Consider the following 22,328-nt stretch of genomic DNA (forward strand, 5'->3'; position numbering starts at 1 on the left):
GTAAACAAGGCCTCCGCAGTCTGTAGGGCCGTTGGGAGACCGGGCAGAGGAAGGAGACGGCAGGACTTAGAGAAACGATCCACAACGACCAGGATCTGTGTTATGCACTTGAGTGAGGACCCAAAAGCGGTTTAACAAAAACAGAGTCCTTTAATGTAAACACAGGGAAGACATAGATCCTCTTCAGATGTAGATAATGGAAAAATAGACAACCCGCAGAGAGGGCGACAAATGAAACAAAAAGTCCTTCTGATAATTACAAAAGAGCCCCCTTCTTAGCAGCAGAGGAGAATAGCTGGGTTAGCGGCGACAGGCTGCAGGTCGCTCTGGGTAGGCGTGGGTCATAGAGGAACAGTGGTACCTGATCTCACGTAGCATCAGATGAACTGGACACAGTGCAAACGATAAGACAGTTAGCTGAGTACAGGATGCACTTGCCAGGCAGATTCCGACAGGACAAGGATGACGCAAACGAGACGATAGTTTGTTTCTGGCATAAGAAACTCAAACGAGAATCTGACACAGAAAGAAGCAGGAACAGAGAGAGAAATAGAGACCTAATCAGAGGGAAAAGGGGAACAGGTGGGAAAAGGGTGAACGAGGTAGTTAGAGGAGATGAGGAACAGCTGGAGGAGGAGAGAAAGAGAAGGTAACCTAATACGACCAGCAGAAACCAAGACATAATATGACAAGACATGACAGATCGTGGTGTTTCCCTGTTAATAAGCATGAATTCCATATGGAGTTGATGAGAGAGCAGAAAGAGTCTCGCAACCAGGCTAGTGCTCAAACAAACGGACCCACTGCAGCAGCAGTTCTAACAGTGGGTCCCTCAACCTTATTCTGAACTTAACCTAATTAACCTAACCTTCTACGTAAATTATCCTAACCTTTGTCTTTAATTCATCTAACCTTCTACGTAAATTCTCCTAACCTTTGTCTTTAATTCACCTAACCACCTAACGTAGACTCTCCCTGTAATTTGTCCTTTGTTGTCATGACGCATCAGTTAACCTGGTCAGAGAGAAAGACGTATAATGCTACTCATGCTACAAGATGTAGGATAATTTACTTCGTCCAATTCGTATGATATTGTACGACCGCTGTTCCATTCATGTAACGCAACATATCATACTAAATGGAGTGTCACAGATTTATATGAATTTGCCCTGACACTACGTTGTTCAGACATATACAGTATTTGACAGCAGTGGTGGGCTAGAGGTTAGGGTCGGTCCAGGTACGTACGACAAATTTCTCCATACTGGTCTGGCACTTCCCCAGGTTGATTTGTTTGTCGTCCACCTTCTCCTTTGCGGGGATGACGTTAGGCTGCCTGCACCACCACTGCAGGCAACTTCTGGGAACACCCATCAGACCTTCTTCAGCAGGATCCGTGGAGGAGAAAATGAGTAAAGCATTTCACGGTAAAGTCTACACTTGTTGTATTAAGGAAGCATGTGACAAATAAAGTTTGATTTGATTTCAATCCTCGCCCTCCTCACCTTCGCCTAATGAACCAAAGTACTGGCTGGACGTAGTGTCCCTCACCTTGTTGATGGCACGAGTCTCCAGATGCAAAGCCGGAACAGATCAATGAAGGTGAGATAATCCCATGCGATGTAAGTACCTCTGAGGCAAACAGCTCAGCTGTTGGTTGTGCAAGCGTCATTTAGGCTGCAGGTTGCATAGCAGCAGTATAATGTGTGAATGTAGTGACCTTTGATAGTAGTGACCCATTTCCAGGGATCTCCCTTTGACAGTGGTGCCTTCCTGTGTACTACTCAGCTGACGGGCGTTGTTGTGCTGACGAGCCTGTATTTTCTTCTCTGTTACAACCAAATTAACATTTAATGGAAAACGGACATCAAACAAAACAAGAACAGCGTCTGGACGGGGGGAATAAAACTACATTACGACAATAATGCTGACATGGGGAACAAAACTGAGGAACAGACAGATATATGTAACGGATGTGAAATGGCTAGCTTAGTTAGCGCTGGTGCGCGCTAAATAGCGTTTCAATCGGTGACGTCACTTGCTCTGAGACCTTGAAGTAGTAGTTCCCCTTGCCCTGCAAGGGCCGCGGCTTTTGTGGAGCGATGGGTAACGATGGTCGTGGGTGACTGTTGTTGTGTGCAGAGGGTCCCTGGTTCGTGCCCGGGTATGGGCGAGGGGACGGTCTAAAGTTATAATGTTACATATAGAGGGGGCAATCAACAACGTGAAGGAGTCCAGGTGAGTCTAATGAGAGCTGATGCGCGTAATGATGGTGACAGGTGTACATAATGAAGGCCAGCCTGGTGCCCTTGAGCGCCAGAGAGGGGGAGAGGGAGCAGGCGTGACACAAATACAGCTTCCATATAAATTGGTTTAGTTTATTCTCAAATTCACTCCGAGATTTTCTATAAACATTGTATTTCATAGATGTAACCATGTGATGATTGCAATTTATATAAATTTGAATTAAATTGTATTAACCCAACTGCAGTATCTTAACTAAACAAACCATAGCAGACATTAACAACATAGAACAGGTCATCAGAACATATCAACAGGTCATCTTACTGAACAGGTCATCAGAACATATCAACAAGTCATCTTACTGAACAGGTCATCAGAACAGGTCATCAGGTCAACAGGTCAGAACCGATCATCTTACTGAACAGGTCATCAGAACAGGTCAACAGGTCATCATCTTACTGAACAGGTCATCAGAACAGGTCAACAGGTCAGAACCAATCATCTTACTGAACAGGTCATCAGAATCATAAATCCCTTTATGTCATCAGAACTCCCAACAGGTTACTCACAGAAATGTCATCAGAATCATAAATCCCTTTATGTAGGCTCCCAGTTACTACAGAAACGTCAGCGAGACCGTCCTCTATACTCCTCAACAGCTACTGGACGAATTGAAAGACCTGAAGAGACCTGAGCCTGTCTGTTGAAACATCACAGGCTGGGTTCCCACTGGATACACTTCCTATTGGCAGGCTGAGGCTTCGGCGGTATGTTACAATCATGACCACAAAACACAATGAATATCTTGATTATGAATAAGTCTGTGGGGCTGGAAGGACATCATCAAACAGGTACCAGTGGATGTGAGCAGTCCAGAAGAATCTGTTTGATCCAACGTGATGTAAACACTTTACCTGGACATGTGTTTTCATTCATCAAAAGTTGTGCTATAAATTCTCGGACAACCCAAAGATTCCTTGATGCTCTTCCAGACTCCCTCTGCCTACCCAAGGACGTCAGAGGACAAAAATCAATTAACCACCTAACTGAGGAACTCAATTTCACCTTGCGCATTAATTACCCTAGATGCAGTTGCACTCCTAAAAACCAAAAACATTTGTCATTAGAAACTAGGTCCCTGGTAAACAGAAAATAAAAAAGACAGTACCGTGCAGTATTGAAGAGCCCTCACTGCTGGTCGATCATCCTATTTTTCCAACTTAACTGAGGAAAATACGAACAATCCTAAATGTATTTTTGGTACTGTCACAAAGCTAACTAAAAAGCAGCATTTCCCAAGAGTGGCTTTCACTTCAGCAGTGATAAATTCATGAACTTCTTGGAGCAAAAGATCATGTTCATTAGAAAGCAAATTACGGACTCCTCTTTAAATCTGTGTATTCCTCCAAAGCTCAGTTGTCCTGAGTCTGCACAACTCTGCCAGGACCTAGGATCAAGAGAGACACTTAAGTGTTTTAGTACTATATCTCTTGACACAATGATGAAAATAATCATGGCCTCTAAACCTTCAAGCTGCATACTGGACCATATTCCAACTAAACTACTGAAAGAGCTGTTCCTGTGCTTGGCCCTCCTATGTTGAACATAATAAACGGCTCTCTATCCACAGGATGTGTACCAAACTCACTAAAAGTGGCAGTAATAAAGCCTCTCTTGAAAATGCCAAACCTTGACCCAGAAAATATTTTTTTAAACTATCAGCCTATATCGCATCTCCCATTCCTCTCAAAAAAATTGAAAAAGCTGTTGCGCAACAACTCACTGCCTTCCTGAAGACAGACAATGTATACGAAACGCTTCAGTCTGGTTTTAGACCCCATCATAGCACTGAGACTGCACTCAGGTGGTTAAAGGTGGTAAATTACCTTTTAATGGTGTCAGACCAAGGCTCTGCATCTGTCCTCGTGCTCCTAGACCTTAGTGCTGCTTTTGATACCATCGATCACCACATTCTTTTGGAGAGATTGGAAACCCAAATTGGTCTACATGGACAAGTTCTGGCCTGGTTTAGATCTTATCTGTCGGAAAGATATCAGTTTGTCTCTGTGGATAGTTTGTCCTCTGACAAATCAACTGTACATTTTGGTGTTCCTCAAGGTTCTGTTTTAGGACCACTATTGTTTTCACTATATATTTGTCCTCTTGGTGATGTCATTCGGAAACATAATGTTAACTTTCACTGCTATGCGGATGACACACAGCTGTACATTTCGATGAAACATGGTGAAGCCCCAAAATTGCCCTCACTGGAGGCCTGTGTTTCAGACATAAGGAAGTGGATGGCTGCAAATGTTCTACTTTTAAACTTGGACAAAACAGAGATGCTTGTTCTAGGTCTCAAGAAACAAAGATATTTTCTGTTGAATCTGACAATTAATCTTGATGGTTGTACAGTCGTCTCAAATAAACTGTGAAGGACCTCGGCGTTACTCTAGACCCTGATCTCTCTTTTGAAGAACATATCAAGACTGTTTCAAGGACAGCTTTTTTCCATCTACGTAACATTGCAAAAATCAATAAAGCACTAAATAAACTTCAGTTAGTGCTAAACACAGCTGATAGAATCTTGACTAGAACCAAAAAATGTGATCATATTACTCCAGTGCTAGCCTCTCTACACTGGTTCATGTTAAGGCAAGGGTGGATTTCAAGGCTTTACTGCTAACCTACAAAGCATTACATGGGCTTGCTCCTACCTATCTTTCCGATTTGGTACTGCCGAACATACCTACACGTACGCTACGGTCACCAGACGCAGGCCTCCTAACTGTCCCTAGAATTTCTAAGCAAACAGCTGGAGGCAGGGCTTTCTCCTATAGAGCTCAATTTTTATGGAATGGTCTGCCTACCCATGTGAGAGACGCAGACTCGGTCTCAACCTTTAAGTCTTTACTGAAGACATCTCTTCAGTAGGTCCTATGATTGAGTGTAGTCTGGCCCAGGAGTGTGAAGATGAACGGAAAGGCACTGGAGCAATGAACTGCCCTTGCTGTCTCTGCCTGGCCGGTTCCCCTCACTCCACTGGGATTCTCTGCCTCTAACCCTATTACAGGGGCTGAGTCACTGGCTTACTGGTGCTCTTCCATGCCATCCCTAGGAGCAGTGCGTCACTTGAGTGGTTTGAGTCACTGATGTGATCCACCCCCCTTGGGTTGTACCGAGGCGAAGATCTTTGTGGGCTATACTCGGCCTTGTCTCAGGTAAGTTGGTGGCTGAAGATATCCGTTTAGTTTTGTGGGGGCTGTGCTTTGGCAAAGTGGGTGGGGCTATATCATGCATGTTTGGCCCTGTCCGGGGGTATCGTCAGATGGGGCCACAGTGTCTCCCGACCCCTTAGTCTCAGCCTCCAGTATTTATGCTGCAGTAGTTTATGTGTCGGTGGGCTAGGGTCAGTCTGTTATGTCTGGAGTATTTCTCCTGTCTCATCCGGTGTCCTGTGTGAATTTAAGTATGCTCTCTCTAATTTTCTCTTTCTTTCTCTCTCTCTTTTTTTCTTTCTTTCTCTCTCTCGGTGGACCTGAGCCCTAGGACCATGCCTCGGGACTACCTGGCATGATGACTCCTTGCTGTCCCCAGTCCACCTGGCCATGCTGCTGCTCCAGTTTCAACTGTTCTGCCTGCGGCTATGGTATTCTGACCTGTTCACCGGACGTGCTACCTGTCCCAGACCTGCTGTTTTCAACTCTCTAGAGACAGCAGGAGTGGTAGAGATACTCTTAATGATCGGCTATGTAAAGCCAACTGACATTTACTCCTGAGGTGCTGACCTGTTGCACCCTCGACAACCACCTGGCCAGAAGAGGACTGGCCACCCCTCATAGCCTGGTTCCTCTCTAGGTTTCTTCCTAGGTTCTGGCCTTTCTAGGGAGTTTTCTCATAGCCACCGCGCTTCTACACCTGCATTGCTTGCTGTTTGGGGTTTTAGGCTGGGTTTCTGTACAGCACTTGGAGATATCAGCTGATGTACGAAGAGCTTTATAAACAAATTTGATTTGATTTGATCTGTGGACACAACATGTTATTTTCATGAGAGAAACTGACCAGGTGAAACTATAATCTCTTATTGATGTCACCTGTTGAATCCACATCAATCACAGACTGTTTAAAGAATAGTTGTTAAGCCTAGAGACAATTGAGACATGGACTGTGTATGTGTGCCGTTCAGAGGGTGAATGGGCAAGACAAAATATTCAAGAACTGCAACCCTGCTGGGTTTTTCACGCTCAACAGTTTTCTTGTGTGTCAAGAATGGTCCATCACCCAAAGGACATTCAGTCAACTTGACACAACTATGGTAAGATTTAGAGTCAAGCATCCCCGTGGAACACTTTCCACTCCTTGCAGAGGCAGTGGCATAGGCACAGATACTGAGTGTACATAACATGTTGAACACCTTCCTACATTTTATTAGTTGCACCCCCCTTTAGCCTTCATAACAGTCTCAATTTGTGACGAATTGATGTTCCAACTGTTTTGTACACTCAGTGTAGGTCTTCAACGTGTCTGAGCCTATAGTACTGAGTCTATAGTACTCCAATGCCCAATCAGCTCTGGACTTCCCCACTGGACATTTACATAATTTACCAGGCACTCTTATCCAGAGTGAGTTACAGGAACAAGTAGGGTTAAGTGCCCTGCTCAAGGGCACATTTGAGATTTTCCACCTAATCAGCATGGGGATTTGAACCAGTGACATTTCAGTTACTGGCCCCAATGCCCTTAACCTGCCGCCTCACTAGCTGTCTGAATCACAGCAGTTGGCACCTTGTTGCTGTAACTGAAATGCTGTGTGTTGAAGCACTTACTGTTGAGGTTCTTCTGTGTTGAGCAACTGACATCACGATAATGAACTAGCTTAGCTAATGAACTAGCTTAGCTAATGAACTAGCTTAGCTAATGAACTAGCTTAGCTAATGAACTAGCTACGTTGGTCGAGGTGTTCATGACCAGAATGACACAGATCTTCACAGTCTTGTATCATATTTAGATTGTAAACATCTAAGCAGAAATGTTGATTGACTCTCTCCAGTGGCACATGGCCTACAGACTATTGCATATATTCTTAAATGTCAACTTTGTACACGGAAAATGGTCCAACACTGCCTCTTTCTCAATTTTCAAACTGAAATTGGGTGTGCCTTGGGTGGTTCATCGATGTGTCATTCTGGTCATGCGTGCCGCGAACAACGAACACAGCTCCAAGCTGCCATTCATTACACACACCTGTCACCATCATTACGTGCATTAGCGATCACTGGACTCATCTGGAGTCCTTCACTTTGTTGATTGTCCCGTCTATAACTGTCTGCTCCCCCATTTGTTCCCTGTGTCAGCATTAATTTGTTTATTTTTTTATTTTTTATTTCACCATTATTTAACCAGGTAGGCAAGTTGAGAACAAGTTCTCATTTATAATTGCGACCTGGCCATGATAAAGCAAAGCAGTTCGACACATACAAAAACACAGAGTTACACATGGAGTAAAACTAACATACAATCAATAATACAGTAGAAAAATAAGTCTATGTACAATGTGAGCAAATGAGGTGAGATAAGGGAGTTAAAGGCAAAAAAAAGGCCATGGTGGCAAAGTAAATACAATATAGCAAGTAAAACACTGGAATGGTAGATTTGCAGTGGAGGAATGTGCAAAGTAGAGATAGAAATAATGGGATGCAAAGGAGCAAAATAAATAAATAAATACAGTAGGGGGAGAGGTAGTTGTTTGGGATAGATTATAGATGGGGTATGTACAGGTGCAGTGATCTGTGAGCTGCTCTGACAGCTGGTGCTTAAAGCTTGTGAGGGAGATAAGTGTTAATGTTAATGTCATTATAGGTTAGTGTTCAGACACTGTCCTGTCCTGTTCCATGTCCGTTGCTCCTTAAATGTTCACTTCCTGTACCTGCTTCTCATCTACCAGCGTCGATCCTTACAGAATGCTGACACCGGGGCCTCCCGAGTAGCGCAGTGGTCTAAGACACTGCATCGCAGTGCTAGCTGTGCCACTAGAGATCCTGGTCCGAGTCAAGGATCTGTCGCAGCCAGCCGCGACTGGGACACCCATGGGGCGGTGCACAATTGGCCCAGCATCATCCGGGTAATGGGAGAGTACAGAATGGGACTGAGCACGCACCCCTGAGGGGCCTCTGTGTCAAGGATCAGCGTGGCAGATGTGTTGTTACCTACCCTTGCCACCTGGGGGCAGCCCGTCAGGAAGTCCAGGATCCAGTTGCAGAGGGAGGTGTTTAGTCCCAGGGTCCTTAACATATTGATGAGCTTTGAGGGCACTATGGTGTTGAATGCTAAGCTGTAGTCAATGAATAGCATTCTCACATAGATGTTCCTTTTGTCCAGGTGGGAAAGAGCAGTGTGGAGTGCAATAGAGATTGCATCATCTGTGGATCTGTTGGGGCAGTATGCAAATTGGAGTGGGACTAGGGTTTCTGGGATAATGGTGTTGATGTGAGCCATGACCAGCCTTTCAAAGCACTTCATGGCTACAGACGTGAGTGCTATGGGTCGGTAGTCATTTAGGCAGGTTGCCTTAGTGTTATTGGGCACAGGCACTATGCTGGTCTGCTTAAAATATGTTGGAATTGCAGACTCGGACAGGGAAAGGTTGAAAATGTCAGTGAAGACACTTGCCAGTTGGTCAGCGCATGCTCGCAGTACACATCCTGGTAATCCGTCTGGCCCTGCGGCCTTGTGACTGTTGACCTATTTAAAGGTCTTACTCACATCAGCTGCGGCAAGCGTGATCACACAGTCTTCTGGAAACAGCTGGTGCTCTCATGCATGGTTCAGTGTTATTTGCCTCGAAGCGAGCATAGAAATAGTTTAGCTCGTCTGGTAGACTCTTGTCACTGGGCAGCTCTCGGCTGTGCTTCCCTTTGTTGTCTGTAATGGTTTGCAAGTCCTGCCACATCCAACGAGCGTCAGAGCCAGTGTAGTACGATTCAATCTTAGTCCTGTATTGACGCTTTGCCTGTTTGATGGTTCATAGGAGGGCATAGTGCGGGATTTCTTATAAGCTTTCGGGTTAGAGTCCAGCTCCTTGAAAGCGGCAGCTCAAGCCTTTAGCTCGGTGCGGATGTTGCCTGTAATCCATGGCTTCTGGTTGGGGAATGTACATAGGGTCACTGTGGGGACGACGTCATCGATGCACTGATTGATGAAGCCATTGACTGATGTGGTGTACTCCTCAATGCCATCGGAAGAATCCCGGAACATATTCCAGTCTGTGCTAGCAAAACACTCCATTTAGCACGATATGTTACATTTGGTATGAAGACCAGGTTGCATATAAGGATAAATTCACAATTTTTATGGGGCGAGATTGGTTGGCTTAACAGGGTAGAATGAGGTACGCAAATAAATATTGTAATTTTAATCAATAATCATGCATTTATTTGGAAAAATACATACTCAACAAAAGTGCACAAATAGATGTTTACATCGATGTGCAAATTGTATTCGCCATATCCTAAGTAGAAATTCAGTGAAGGCCGCAGACAAAATTAATTGTTTCAGTTAAAAACAACATATTTTCTGATATTTCAAATCAAATCAAATCAAATTGTATTTGTCACATACACATGGTTAGCAGATGTTATTGCCAGTGTAGCGAAATGCTTGTAGTGTAGGGAAATGCTTGTAGTGTAGGGAAATGCTTGTAGTATAGGGAAATGCTTGTAGTATAGGGAAATGCTTGTAGTGTAGGGAAATGCTTGTAGTATAGGGAAATGCTTGTAGTATAGGGAAATGCTTGTAGTATAGGGAAATGCTTGTAGTATAGGGAAATGCTTGTAGTATAGGGAAATGCTTGTAGTGTAGGGAAATGCTTGTAGTGTAGGGAAATGCTTGTAGTGTAGGGAAATGCTTGTAGTGTAGGGAAATGCTTGTAGTATAGGGAAATGCTTGTAGTATAGGGAAATGCTTGTAGTATAGGGAAATGCTTGTTATTAAATAAATGTCATGTTTCTTACACTTCATTACAGGGGACATTTCAATGTATATAAATTAAAATCTTCTCATTAAATTTAGATGCACTATTGTAAAGTGGCTTTCCACTGGATGTCAGAAGGTGAATTCATTTGTAAGTCGCTCTGGATAAGAGCGTCTGCTAAATGACTTAAATGTAATGTAAATGTAAGCTTTTTAAATTAGATGTCGGTGACCCAATAAACGTAAAAAAGGTCGGAGGAACTAAAAAAAATACAGGTTTAATAGAATGACCCAGCTGCTGTTTGAGTCTGGGTTTTGTGAAATGAGGCCAATTTGTATTTACCGTAGCCTTAATCTGGTCCCCAGACACTTCTTCAAACTTCCGTTGTGCGCAATAGCCTGGGGCGAGGTTACTGTAGCCTTGACGGCCCTAATTGGCTCTGCAGCGACAAGTGGTGCGTTTGAAAACTATAGAAAGTTCTCTCTTTTTCTTTTCCGTGTGACTTTACCTGGAACTTTTTTGAAACCGGTAAGTTAAGGTGCTGTGGAGAGTCAATAGGGTAAAGGTGGAATAATTCGTGTCCAGTACGTTTTAAAACGATGTGCCATACTGAACGCGACCCAGGTCATTCTGGGTATTATGCAATCCGTGACACTCTCGAGGCGTGTGTTCAAAAAGATAGACCAGTTTTTAATAGAAGTCTGTGGGTAGATCGCCAGCTTGCAAGGATCACATCCCGTTTTCGCAATTTCCTTCATTAAATAAGGTAGGTTTCTACCATGACAGATTTTTTTGTGTTTTTTCAAGACAAAAAATGTAATACGTTTTTTTTTGCGGTGAGCATCCTTTTGGTTGATTCTGATACTTTCCAAGTGGGGACTGAGTTTCTTTCTACGAGTTTCCAAGTAGAAAATGTCGGAGTTTCCGAGTTCCGATTTTTCTTGAACGCGGCAATATGAATAGGGTTTCTCTGCATGAGTTATAACTAATTTTTATTTATTTATCTGCAAGTCAGAACAAATTCGTATTTACAATGACGGAACTACCACGGCCAAACCCGGACGACGTTGGGCCAATTCTGCGCCGCCCTTTGGCACTTCCAATTACGGCCGGTTGTGATACAGCCTGGATAACTTTGATTGCTAATAACTTCTTAGAATAAGCTGTTGTTGACTTCAAATAACCTTTCTGTACACAATTATTTTTAAAAAAACACATAGATGTAGCCTACTATGTGCATCGGCTATGAAGTACGTTTGAATAAGTAAAATTGGTCGTGAGACAGCTACGCACTATGCGACAACACAATTTGATGTCGGGGCAATATACTGTAGCATCAATCCACGATAAGCATGGACCGACGTCTTTTGGGCCAACAATGATTTCCAACTTCCACTGATACCGATTGTTGGTCCGGATTTGGCCCAAATGTAGAAATCTACGCTTGGTTCAGATTTAGTCAGACCAGCCATGATTTGGCCCAGGCCAAAACATAGGCATCTGATTGGGGTCCGGACCAAATCTGAGCCAATCATAGAGTACGTTTACACGCACACTACTAATTTGATATTAAAGTGATTATGACAGAAGGCGGAGTATGGCTTTAGTCATGTAAACATGCACCCTATTCTTCTGATATTGATCGGTGAAAGGTCATATTCAAAGTAAGAATGCGCCGATTAAAACGTCTGCTCGCTTCATCAGCTCAACCTCCCTCTTTAATACGCGATTGAAGTGAGTTCGGGAAAAATTGAAAGTATGCATCTTATAATTCGTTTTCACATACAAACTTTATTTGTACGAACTCGGAATCAAATAGTCTTTGCAAAAATAACATGGTCACTGTGGCAGAACGTTAATTTGGATTGAGTTTCTGCATTTATCAAAGTCCCATCAGTAACCTGGTTTCAGTACAGTACACCGGCCAGCCTGTTGCACCAGTTGGGCATAAACAAGTTGGTTTTAAATGCTCAATCGGCGTATATACGTCCGACTTTGGGATCACAATTTACACCTGTTGCACAAACCAAAAATAAGACTGGTTTTAGCTAAATCCGGCGTAAGCAATATTCGTTCATGAGATTTAATGGTTGCTAGGCAGTACCCGTTACTAGGCTGTTACGGTCTTCATGGCAGTAATAAACTTTGCAAGACGTGTCCTCATTACTTCGCAAATCCCACCACTATGTATGCACGTTTTATTAACCACAAGTGGATGAATCCACTAATAATTATTGTGGGAATGAATATCACTGAATTATGAAAATATTGGAATAAAGTAGGCTAGTGCCACTGAAGGAATGTATTATATTGTTGCTTTACAGCACCGTTAATGGGGCAGTGGTTATCGCGCTGCTTTGAGACAAGCGTGGGGACTCGTCTTGATTATCAATCAATGTCGGATTTTTGTTTTCATCGAATTTCCGTTTGAATATTTGGTTACAATTAGGCTGGGAAAATGTTAGCCCACGCAAGTCTAAATTAAATAGTTCCCCCAAAACACCAGTCTAAACGTCAACAGTGAAGAGGCGACTCCGGGATGCTGGCCTTCTAGGCAGAGTTGTAAAGAGAGCGCCATATCTCAGACTGTCCAATCAAACGAAAAGATTAACATGGGCAAAATAACACAGACACTGGACAGAGGAACTCTGCCTAGAAGGCCAGCATCCCGGATTCACCTCTTCACTGTTAACGTTGAGACAGGTGTTTTGGGGGAACTATTTAATGAAGCTGCCAGTTGAGGACTTGTGAGGCGTCTGTTTCTCAAACTAGACACTCTAATGTACTTGTCCTCTTGCTCAGTTGTGCACCTGGGCCTCCCACTCCTCTTTCTATTCTGGTTAGTGCCAGTTTGCATTCTGTGAATGGAATAGTACACAGCGTTGTACGAGATCTTCAGTTTCTTGGCAATTTCTCTCATTGAATAGCCTTCATTTCTCAGAACAAGAAGACTGACAAGTTTCAGAAGAAAGTTATTTGTTTCTGTCCATTTTGAGCCTGTAATCGAACCCACAAATGCTGATGCTCCAGATACTCACCTAGTCTAAATTATATGTTGTAATCTTCATTTGGCTCCTCTTTCCTATATTAAATGGATAAACAAATACTTATTGTGTTATAATGTTTATTTTATTAAGAATGTATGTGGCAGTTGAAATTTTGCCCAATGTCTCTAATGAGCACTTTTTAACTTTCATTCAGAACCGAAAATGTAGCTATTTTTAACGCCCGGAAAATATGTATATTCAAAATCTGGAAAATTTACCTGATTTTAATGTCCAGAAAGTTATTTTTAACATAATTGAACTTACTAGGGAAGCCTACTATAAAATAGCATTTGTCACTTGCACCGAATACGACCTTAAGGTGAAATGCTTACTTATACAAGCCCTTAACCAACAATGCACTTTTAAGAAAATAGAGTTAAGAAAATATTTACTAAATAAACAAGGTGCTTGTTTTTATGTTTGCAGACATGCGCCCTCTGCTGTTCATTCCTTTGACTACACTGCCTGTCAATCTGTCACTTTAAGCCTGTGTAGTCATTGTAACTGAATTCTGACTTTTTAATACATTCTAGAGATACAGAAGGGAACACATGGCAACAGTGACAGTCATGTACCGGCAGCCAGCCCTGTGGAGGCAGTGCCATAGGACGGCTGGTATTGGCGTCTGTCGTCTCCACACCAGCAGCAGCAGTGCCTCCTCCAAAGAGCATTACAAGGTCCTAGTGCTGGGAGGAGGAACTGGGGGCATCGCAATGAGTGCTCGGATGAAGAGGAAGCTAGGGGCGGAAAATGTGGCCGTAGTGGAATCCAGTGAGGTATTAAAGACAGTTGTTGACTGCTAAAGTGCGCCCTATTCACTATAGCATCGGTGCTAGGGAAGAGGGGATACCTAGTCAGTTGTACAACCAAATGACTTAAATTGAAATGTGTCTTCCGCATATAACCCAACCCCTCAGAGGCCTACAGTCTACAGTCAATCCAATGTGCCTTCAGAAAGTATTCACACCCCTTGATTTATTCCACATTTTGTTTATACAGCCTTTATTCAAAATAGATTAAAACAATTATAATTCATACCCATCTACACACACAGAATGAAATATAGTATTGATTTACAAAAGTATTCACATCCTCGAGTCAATACTTTTTAGATTACAGCTGCAAATCTTTCTGGGTAAGCCTCTAAGAGCTTTCCACACCTGGATTGTGCAACATTTGTCCGTTATTGTTTTTAAAATTCTTCAAGATCTGTCAAATTGGTTCTCATTGCTAGACAACCATTTTAGACAACCATTGCCATAGATTTTTAAGTAGATTTAAGTCAAAACTGTAACTCGGCCACTCAGGAACATTCGCTGTCTTCTTGGTAAGCAACTCCAATGTAGAATTTGGCCTTGTAAAATTAGGTTATTGTCCTGCTGAAAGGTGAATTATTCTCCCATTGTCTGGTGGAAAGCAGACTGAACCAGGTTTTCCTCTAGGATTTTGCCTGTGCTTAGCTCCATTGAGTTTCTTTTTTATCCTGAAAAACTCCCCAGTCCTTAACGATTACAAGCATACCCATAACATGATGCAGCCACCACTACGCTTGGAAATATGGAGAATGGTTCTCAGTAATGTGTTGTATTGGATTTGCCCCAAGCATGACAATTTGTTTTCAGGACAAAAAGTCAATTGCTTTGTCACATTTTTTGCAGTTTTACTTTAGTGCCTTGTTGCAAACAGGATGCATGTTTTGGAATATTTATATTCTGTATAGGCTTCCTTCTTTTCACTCTGTCATTTAGATTAGTATTGTGGAGTAACTACAATGTTTTTATCCATCCTCTGTTTTCTCCTATCACAGCCATTAAACTCTAACTGTTTTAAAGTCACCATTGGCAACATGGTGAATTCCCTGAGCAGTTTCCTTCCTCTCCTGCAACTGAGTTAGGAAGGACGCCTCTATCTTTGTAGTGACTTTGTGTATTGATACACCATCCAAAGTGTAATTATTAACTTCACCATGCTCAAAGGGATATTCAATGTCTGCTATTTATTTTATTTGGACCATTTAACAATAGGTTCCCTTCTTTTCGAGGCATGGGAAAACCTCCCTGGTCTTTGTGTTTCAAATTCACTGCTCGACTGAGGGACCTTACTGATAATTGTGTTTGTGTGTGGGTTACAGAGATGAGGTAGTCATTCAAAAATCATATTGAACACTATTCCATGTAACTTGTTAAGCAAAGTTTTACTCCTGAACTTATTCAGGCTTACCCTAACAAAGGGGTTGAATACTTATTGAACTCAAGACATTTCAGTTTTTCATTTTTTTAAATGAATTTGTTTAAAAAATATATATATATATATTCTAAACACAATTACACTTTGACATTATTGGATATTAAGTGAAGGCTCGTGACTATTTTTATATTTTTTTTTAAATCAAATTTAAATTAAGGCTGGAACAACAAAAATGTTGGAAAAGTCCATGGTGTGAATACTTTCTGAAGGCTCTGTAGTCCACTACTAGACCAGAGTCCATAGTGCATTATTTCGGGAAAGAGGGTACCATTTGGGACATCCACAGGCTATTGAGGATGAACTTGTAGTCTAGAGAGGGACAACATTTATTGAGCATCGTTCTTCCCTGTGTTTTATAGATGCACTACTATCAACCCATCTGGACATTGGTTGGAGCTGGGGTCCAAAGTGTGGCCTCCTCTGGTCGCCCTACAGCCAGTGTCATACCTCCTGGAGTCAAGTGGGTGAAATCGAATGTACGGGAGATCGACCCAGACACAAACACTGTGCGCACAGACAATGGCATGGAGGTAGGAAGGGCTTTTAAAAAAAAACTTTCCCTATCGTTAATTTGATTTAAGACATGTTGATTGACTTGACCAAACGGCAGTATTGACATGAGCGAGGCAAAACTTCAGTCGAGTGTTGTCATAATCTATTTTTTCCCCCCTCCTTTCCTGGCAACATCAGATGCTCTAGAGATTCTCTTAATATGAAATGGGTCTTGAAATGCTAACTAACCAAATGTCAATGAAGTCAATTTCAGCTTTACTTGTCGCTATCCTTGGATAGGACAACTGAAACTTATTGTCTCCCCTGTAACAGATCTCCTACCAGTATCTGATAGTGGCTCTAGGTCTACAACTACACTACGAGAAGGTGATAATACCATAGATTGTTAGTTTCACTTCCTCAATATTGTTTCAACATAAGACTTACTGTATAATAGTGTAGAGACACGTTTGGACAGTTACATGTGCCTGTGTTCTGTTACCTGTGTTCTGTTGTTCCTGTGTTCTGTTGCCTGTGTTCTGTTGCCTGTGTTCTGTTGCCTGTGTTCTGTTGTTATCCATTTGTTATTTGGTGCAGGCTATGGCCAAACAGTAGCCTGTGTGATTTCTGTTTAATAAACCGTCCAATTAGAGAATTCGTTCCTCTGTTGTGGACATTCTTTTATTTATGATATATCGAGGTCGTTACAATTGTATGCGTCAGTCTCTGCCAATGATATAATCTTTTGGTCTTTTTTTTACAATGACTTTCTAGATCAAAGGCCTGCCTGAGATTGATGATTGGGAGGAATTTAAGATTGGTTCAAACTACTCCGTACAAACCGTGGAGAAGACTTGGAGTGCCCTGCAGAACTTCAAGGAGGGAAATGCTATATTCTCTTTCCCCAACACTCTGGTGAAGTGTGCTGGAGCACCACAGAAGATCATGTACCTGACCGATGCTTATCTCAGAAAGGTATTGTAATACTACTGATACAAAATACATCAGATAAAGCTTCATAAAACAAGTGTTATGATGAATCTCCATTCGTCAAATTTTTATTTATTTAACCTTTATTTAACTAGGCAAGTCAGTTAAGAACAAATTCTTATTTTCAATGACATCCTAGTGGGTTAACTGTCTGTTCAGGGGCAGAACGCCAGATTTGTACCTTGTCAGCTCGGGGGTTTGAACTTGCAACCTTCCGGTTACTAGTCCAACACTCTAACCACTAGGCTACGCTGCCGCGTATGATCTGGGTCGTGTTAGTGGACATTTTACCGAAACATTTTGCAACGGAAGTGTTTCTTATTTGACGTGTTCAGATATCTTCCTGTTTCACTCCGTTTTTAAAGTATTTTTCTTCCATTTCCTACCTACTGAACACAACCCAGTATAAAAAGTTATTCTGATCTGATCCTTCTCAAAGACCGGGAAAAGAGCAACTGCCAACATCATCTACAACACGTCACTGCCAGTGCTGTTTGGGATCAAGAAATATGCAGATGCATTGTGGGAGATAGTGAAGAATCGCGACATCCAGGTGAATCTCAGACACAACCTCGTAGAGGTCCGGGCCAACAAGCAGGAGGCCGTGTTTGAAAACCTTGACAATCCTGGAGAAACTGAAGTGTTTGAGGTAAGTTCCAGGTAGCCTGGCCCCTGATCTGTTTGTGTTATGTTGCCAAGTCCTATGCCTATGGTCATTATCATGTGTCACAAAGACCGTAGGAGTTGGCAAGACAACACAGACATATCTGGGACCAGGCTAAGTTCCAGGCAGCTATGATGTACACATGGAGAACACTGAATGGTAGTTCAGAGGGGTTTGTTTACACATCTGCAATAGATTATCTAAGATGACATAGAAGCTTGATGCTAAGAAACAAACAATCCAGAATTATTCATATCGGAACATTCACTGGGCAACAACAAGACAGTCATGGTTGTATAATTTCATTTTTGTTTTTGCTCATTTTCAGTCAATGAATCTTTTCTTTCTGTCAGTATGAGATGCTTCACGTCACTCCTCCAATGGGACCCAACCCGGTGATTAAAGGATCCTCATTGGCTGATGAGGGTGGCTGGCTGGACGTCAACAAAGAGACCCTTCAACATAACAAGTATCCCGAGGTGTTTGGGATCGGAGACTGCACCAACCTGCCAACCGCCAAAACAGCTGCCGCGGTGGGTATGTGGTTTCAGTTCTTCTATTTTCCCACTACAAAAAACAACACCACAAAACACCAAGTTAGGGGAAACGGCTCGTGCAAAACTTGTTTAATGGTATTTATCTGCCAGGTTGAAAACCTGTACCTACAGTCAGGTCCATAATTATAGGCACCCTTGATAAAGATGAGTGAAAAAGACTGTATAAAATAAGTAATTAAAATAACTGAGCTATATTGTATGCTTTAAACAGTTGGGGAATTATATTATTATATACCAATACAATTGCTCAGAAAAAGAGATTTTGTTTAACAAGTTATACATAAAATATATCTAAAAAAAGATAGGGTTTAAAATTGTTTTACTCCGGAACCCTCCCCCGTTTTACTCCGGAACCCTCCCCGTTTTACTCCGGAACCCTCCCCGTTTTACTCCGGAACCCTCCCCTTGTAATGACAACGACACTGAGCCTTTTTCCAAAATGTTTTATGAGTTGGAGGCCACGTTCGGAGGGATCTTGGACCATTCTTCCACACATCCTTCATCTGCTCTGTTTCAAATCAAGTCAAGATTTGATTTGAAACCACAGGTTTTCAATGGGGTTCAAGTCCAAAGACTAAAATAGACATTGTAAAATGTTGATATTTCAATTAACAATTTCTTAGTGGAGTTTGATTAATGCTTGGGGTTATTTTCTTGCTGGAAGATCTAGTTGCGGCCAAGTGTCAACCTCCTGGCAGAGGCAACCAGGTTTTGGGCTAAAATATCCTGGTACTGGGTAAAGTTCATGATGCCTTTGACCTTAACAAGGGCCACAGGACCAGTGGAGGCAAAATGGCCCCATAACATTGAAGGATATCAAGTTGTATGGTGGACTGGACTAAGACAGGGGTTCCTAAACTTTATCACTCAGGCTCTCCTTCCAGCATTGGGAAAAAACTATCTGTCAAAAGTTGTAGAACACCTACTCATTCAAGGGTTTTTCTTTATTTTTACTATTTTCTACATTGTAGAATAATAGTGAAGATATCAAAACTATGAAATAACACATGGAATCATGTAGTAACCAAAAAAGTTTGAAACAAATGTATTTTATATATGAGATTCTTCAAATAGCCACCCTTGACTTGATGACAGCTTTGCACACTTGGCATTCTCTCAACCAGCATCACCTGGAATGCTTTTCCAACAGGCTTGAAGGAGTTCCTACATATGCTGAGCTCTTGTTGCCTGCTTTTCCTTCACTCTGTGGCCTGACTCATCCCAAACCATCTCAATTTGGTTGGGGGACTGTGGAGACCAGGTCATCTGATGCAGCACTCTATCACTTTGATTCTTGGTCAAATAGCCCTTACACAGCCTGGAGGTGTGTTGGGTCTTTGTCCTGTTGAAAAACAAATTATAGTCCCACTAAGGCCAAACCAGATGGGATGGCAAATCGCTGCAGAATGCTGGTTAATTGTGCCTTGAATTCTAAATAAATCAGACAGTGTCACCAGCAAAGCACCCCCACACAATAACACCTCCTCTTCCATGCTTCACGGTGGGAAATACACATGCAAAGAATGTGTTCACCCACACGACGTCTCACAAAGACACGGCGGTTGAAACCAAAAATCTCCAATTTGGACTCCAGACCAAAGGACAAATGTTCACCGGTCTAATGTCCATTGCTTGTGTTTCTTGACCCAAGCAAGACTTTTTATTTTTGGTGTCCTTTAGTAGTGGTTTCTTTGCAGCAATTCGACCATGAAGGCCTGATTCACACAGTCTCCTCTGAACAGTTGATGTGTCTGTTATTTGAAGTATTTATTTGGGCTGCAATCTGAGGTGCAGTTAACTCTAATAAATGTATCCTCTGCAGCAGAGGTAACTGTGGGTCTTCCTTTCCTGTGGTGGTCCTCATGAGAGACAGTTTCATCATAGTGCTTGATGGTTTTTTGCGACTGCAATTGAAGAAACTTTTAAAGTTCTTGAAATATTTCCGGATTAACTGACCTTCATGTCTTAAAGTAATGATGGACTGTCGTTTCTCTTTGCGGGAACCACTGGTCTAAGATCCCTCCCAAAGTGTTATCCAATCTCATAAAACATTTTTAGAAAAAGGCTCAGTGTTATCCTGGATTATTGAAAACAGGGGTCAAAATGATTGGGACCTCTATCTTCCTCAGATTTTTCGTACTACTTCTCTGAACAATTGTATTGGTATAAAACAATATAATTTCCCAATTGTTTTAAGCATACAATATAGCTCAGTATTTTAAATATTTTTTTTATAGTTTTTTTTTTTTTTACCATTTTTATCAAGGGTGCCAATAATTATGGACCTGGCTACATGTAGTATATTTTCTATTGAGCATGGGAAAGATAACATGGTGTATTTTATTTCCAGCTGCTCAGTCTAGTATTCTGGACAGAACTATTTCAAAAGTCTTGAAGAATGAAAAGCTGGATACGAAGGTACGTTACATAACTAACACGAAATCAACTAAACCTAACCTCCCTTTTTGAAATTTTACAAATTACGCATTTAGTTTTTTTCATAAACTACAAGATGTGCTAAAATACTTGTGTTTTTACAGTACGACGGCTACACTTCCTGCCCTTTGGTGACGAGTTACAGTAAAGTCATTCTGGCTGAGTTTGACTACAGTGGGCAGCCCTTGGAGACATTCCCCATTGACCAAAGCAAGGAGAGATGGACCATGTACCACTTGAAAGCTGACGTGATGCCTCATCTGTACTGGCATGGTCTTCTCAAGTAAGTAGCTGTCAGAGAATTCCTGGGTTGTGTTCATTAGGCACCAAAATGGAAAAACTGACAAACATGGAGCGTTTAACCAATAGGACACCGTTATTTTCATTTTCTGTTGCAAAAAAAAAAACGTTTTCAAATGTTTTCTGTTGTATGCCCTAATAAACACAACCCTGTATGTAGACTATAGTGGCAGGAAATAAAGTCTATGTGGATATTTTTGTTGGGGAATGTCAGTCTTAAACGTACATCTGATCTTTTTCCCTAAAGGGGATTCTGGGGCGGACCAGGACCAATCAGGAAAATCATGCACCTTGGGATGAAATAGACGTTATAACCTGTTAAGATGTGCTGTTCCAGACTGCTACACTGTAATCTTTACGATAAGCGTGATCGTTTCATAATACAATTTAAACAAGTCATTGACAATCAATTGGAATCTCAAAGTAAATCGATGACAAAAGTAATATTGCAGCATTCCATGACATACTATATCGTTCATTATAAACTGGGTGGTTCGCGGTCTGAATGCTTGATTGGCTGAAAGACGTGGTATATCAGACCGTATACAAAGCGTATGACAAAACATGTATTTTTAGTGCTCTAATTATGTTCGTAACCAGTTCATAATAGCAATAAGGCACCTCGGGGGTTTGTGGTATATGGCCCATATACCATGGCTAAGGGCTGTGTCCAGGCACTCCGCGTTGCGTCATGCATAAGAACAACCCTTAGCCGTGGTATATTGGCCATATACCACACCTTCTCGGGCCTTATTGCTTAAATGTGCTACCAGGCAGGATTTGTTTCACATATAGGCTATAGGCCTATATTTATAAAATGTCAATCTGATAATGGAATGTATATCAGTGAATATCTTATAAATGTGATATACAGAGATTCTCACAACTCATAAGGATAATTAGGGGAGAATTTACCAGATTTATACTTCAATGCATTGAATACTAATTTCCAAAGCCAACATTAGATGTCTACAGCTAATGTGACCATCAGCATCACATCTGTAGGCTTCTATTACATAGGATCGTCCTTCTGTCATTTCATGAAGAATATGTGCTATATATTATAAAGATGTGTAATTTCAATAAATCACAAACATGTCATAGCTTGTCCTTGCATTTCTTCCAGTATTCTATTTTGCTGATAACCTATACTGAAGGGCTGCTCCTATGTCCAACAACAAGGGGTAGTCAAACACTGTAATATAATAGCCTTCTCTGCTTACAATGACCATACCATACAAGGCGTCCACACATACTAGTACTCTGCTTCGTAGACTAATGCTGTGTTCCTAACCAAGTGGTTATTTACCACATAACGACAGGGAACAATCCACTTGAATGGCCTTCCAACTGGTAATTACATTACATTTACATTTAAGTCA

General features: G+C 41.8%; 1 protein-coding gene across 1 annotated transcript; it reads left to right on the forward strand.

Moving 5' to 3' along the window:
* The first annotated feature begins 10,889 nt into the window (after positions 1 to 10,889).
* LOC135508625 (sulfide:quinone oxidoreductase, mitochondrial-like) lies at positions 10,890 to 22,047 on the forward strand. Its single transcript, XM_064928866.1, has 10 exons — positions 10,890 to 10,979; positions 13,794 to 14,036; positions 15,867 to 16,037; positions 16,333 to 16,386; positions 16,774 to 16,974; positions 17,429 to 17,638; positions 18,007 to 18,190; positions 20,561 to 20,628; positions 20,751 to 20,929; positions 21,194 to 22,047. The coding sequence occupies exons 2-10, from the start codon at positions 13,812 to 13,814 to the stop codon at positions 21,249 to 21,251; spliced, it is 1,350 nt and encodes a 449-aa protein (XP_064784938.1). The 5' UTR covers positions 10,890 to 10,979; positions 13,794 to 13,811; the 3' UTR covers positions 21,252 to 22,047.
* The last annotated feature ends 281 nt before the right edge of the window (positions 22,048 to 22,328 follow it).

The sequence above is a fragment of the Oncorhynchus masou genome, chromosome 22, assembly GCF_036934945.1.
Source record: "Oncorhynchus masou masou isolate Uvic2021 chromosome 22, UVic_Omas_1.1, whole genome shotgun sequence".
NCBI classification, from domain to species: domain Eukaryota; kingdom Metazoa; phylum Chordata; class Actinopteri; order Salmoniformes; family Salmonidae; genus Oncorhynchus; species Oncorhynchus masou.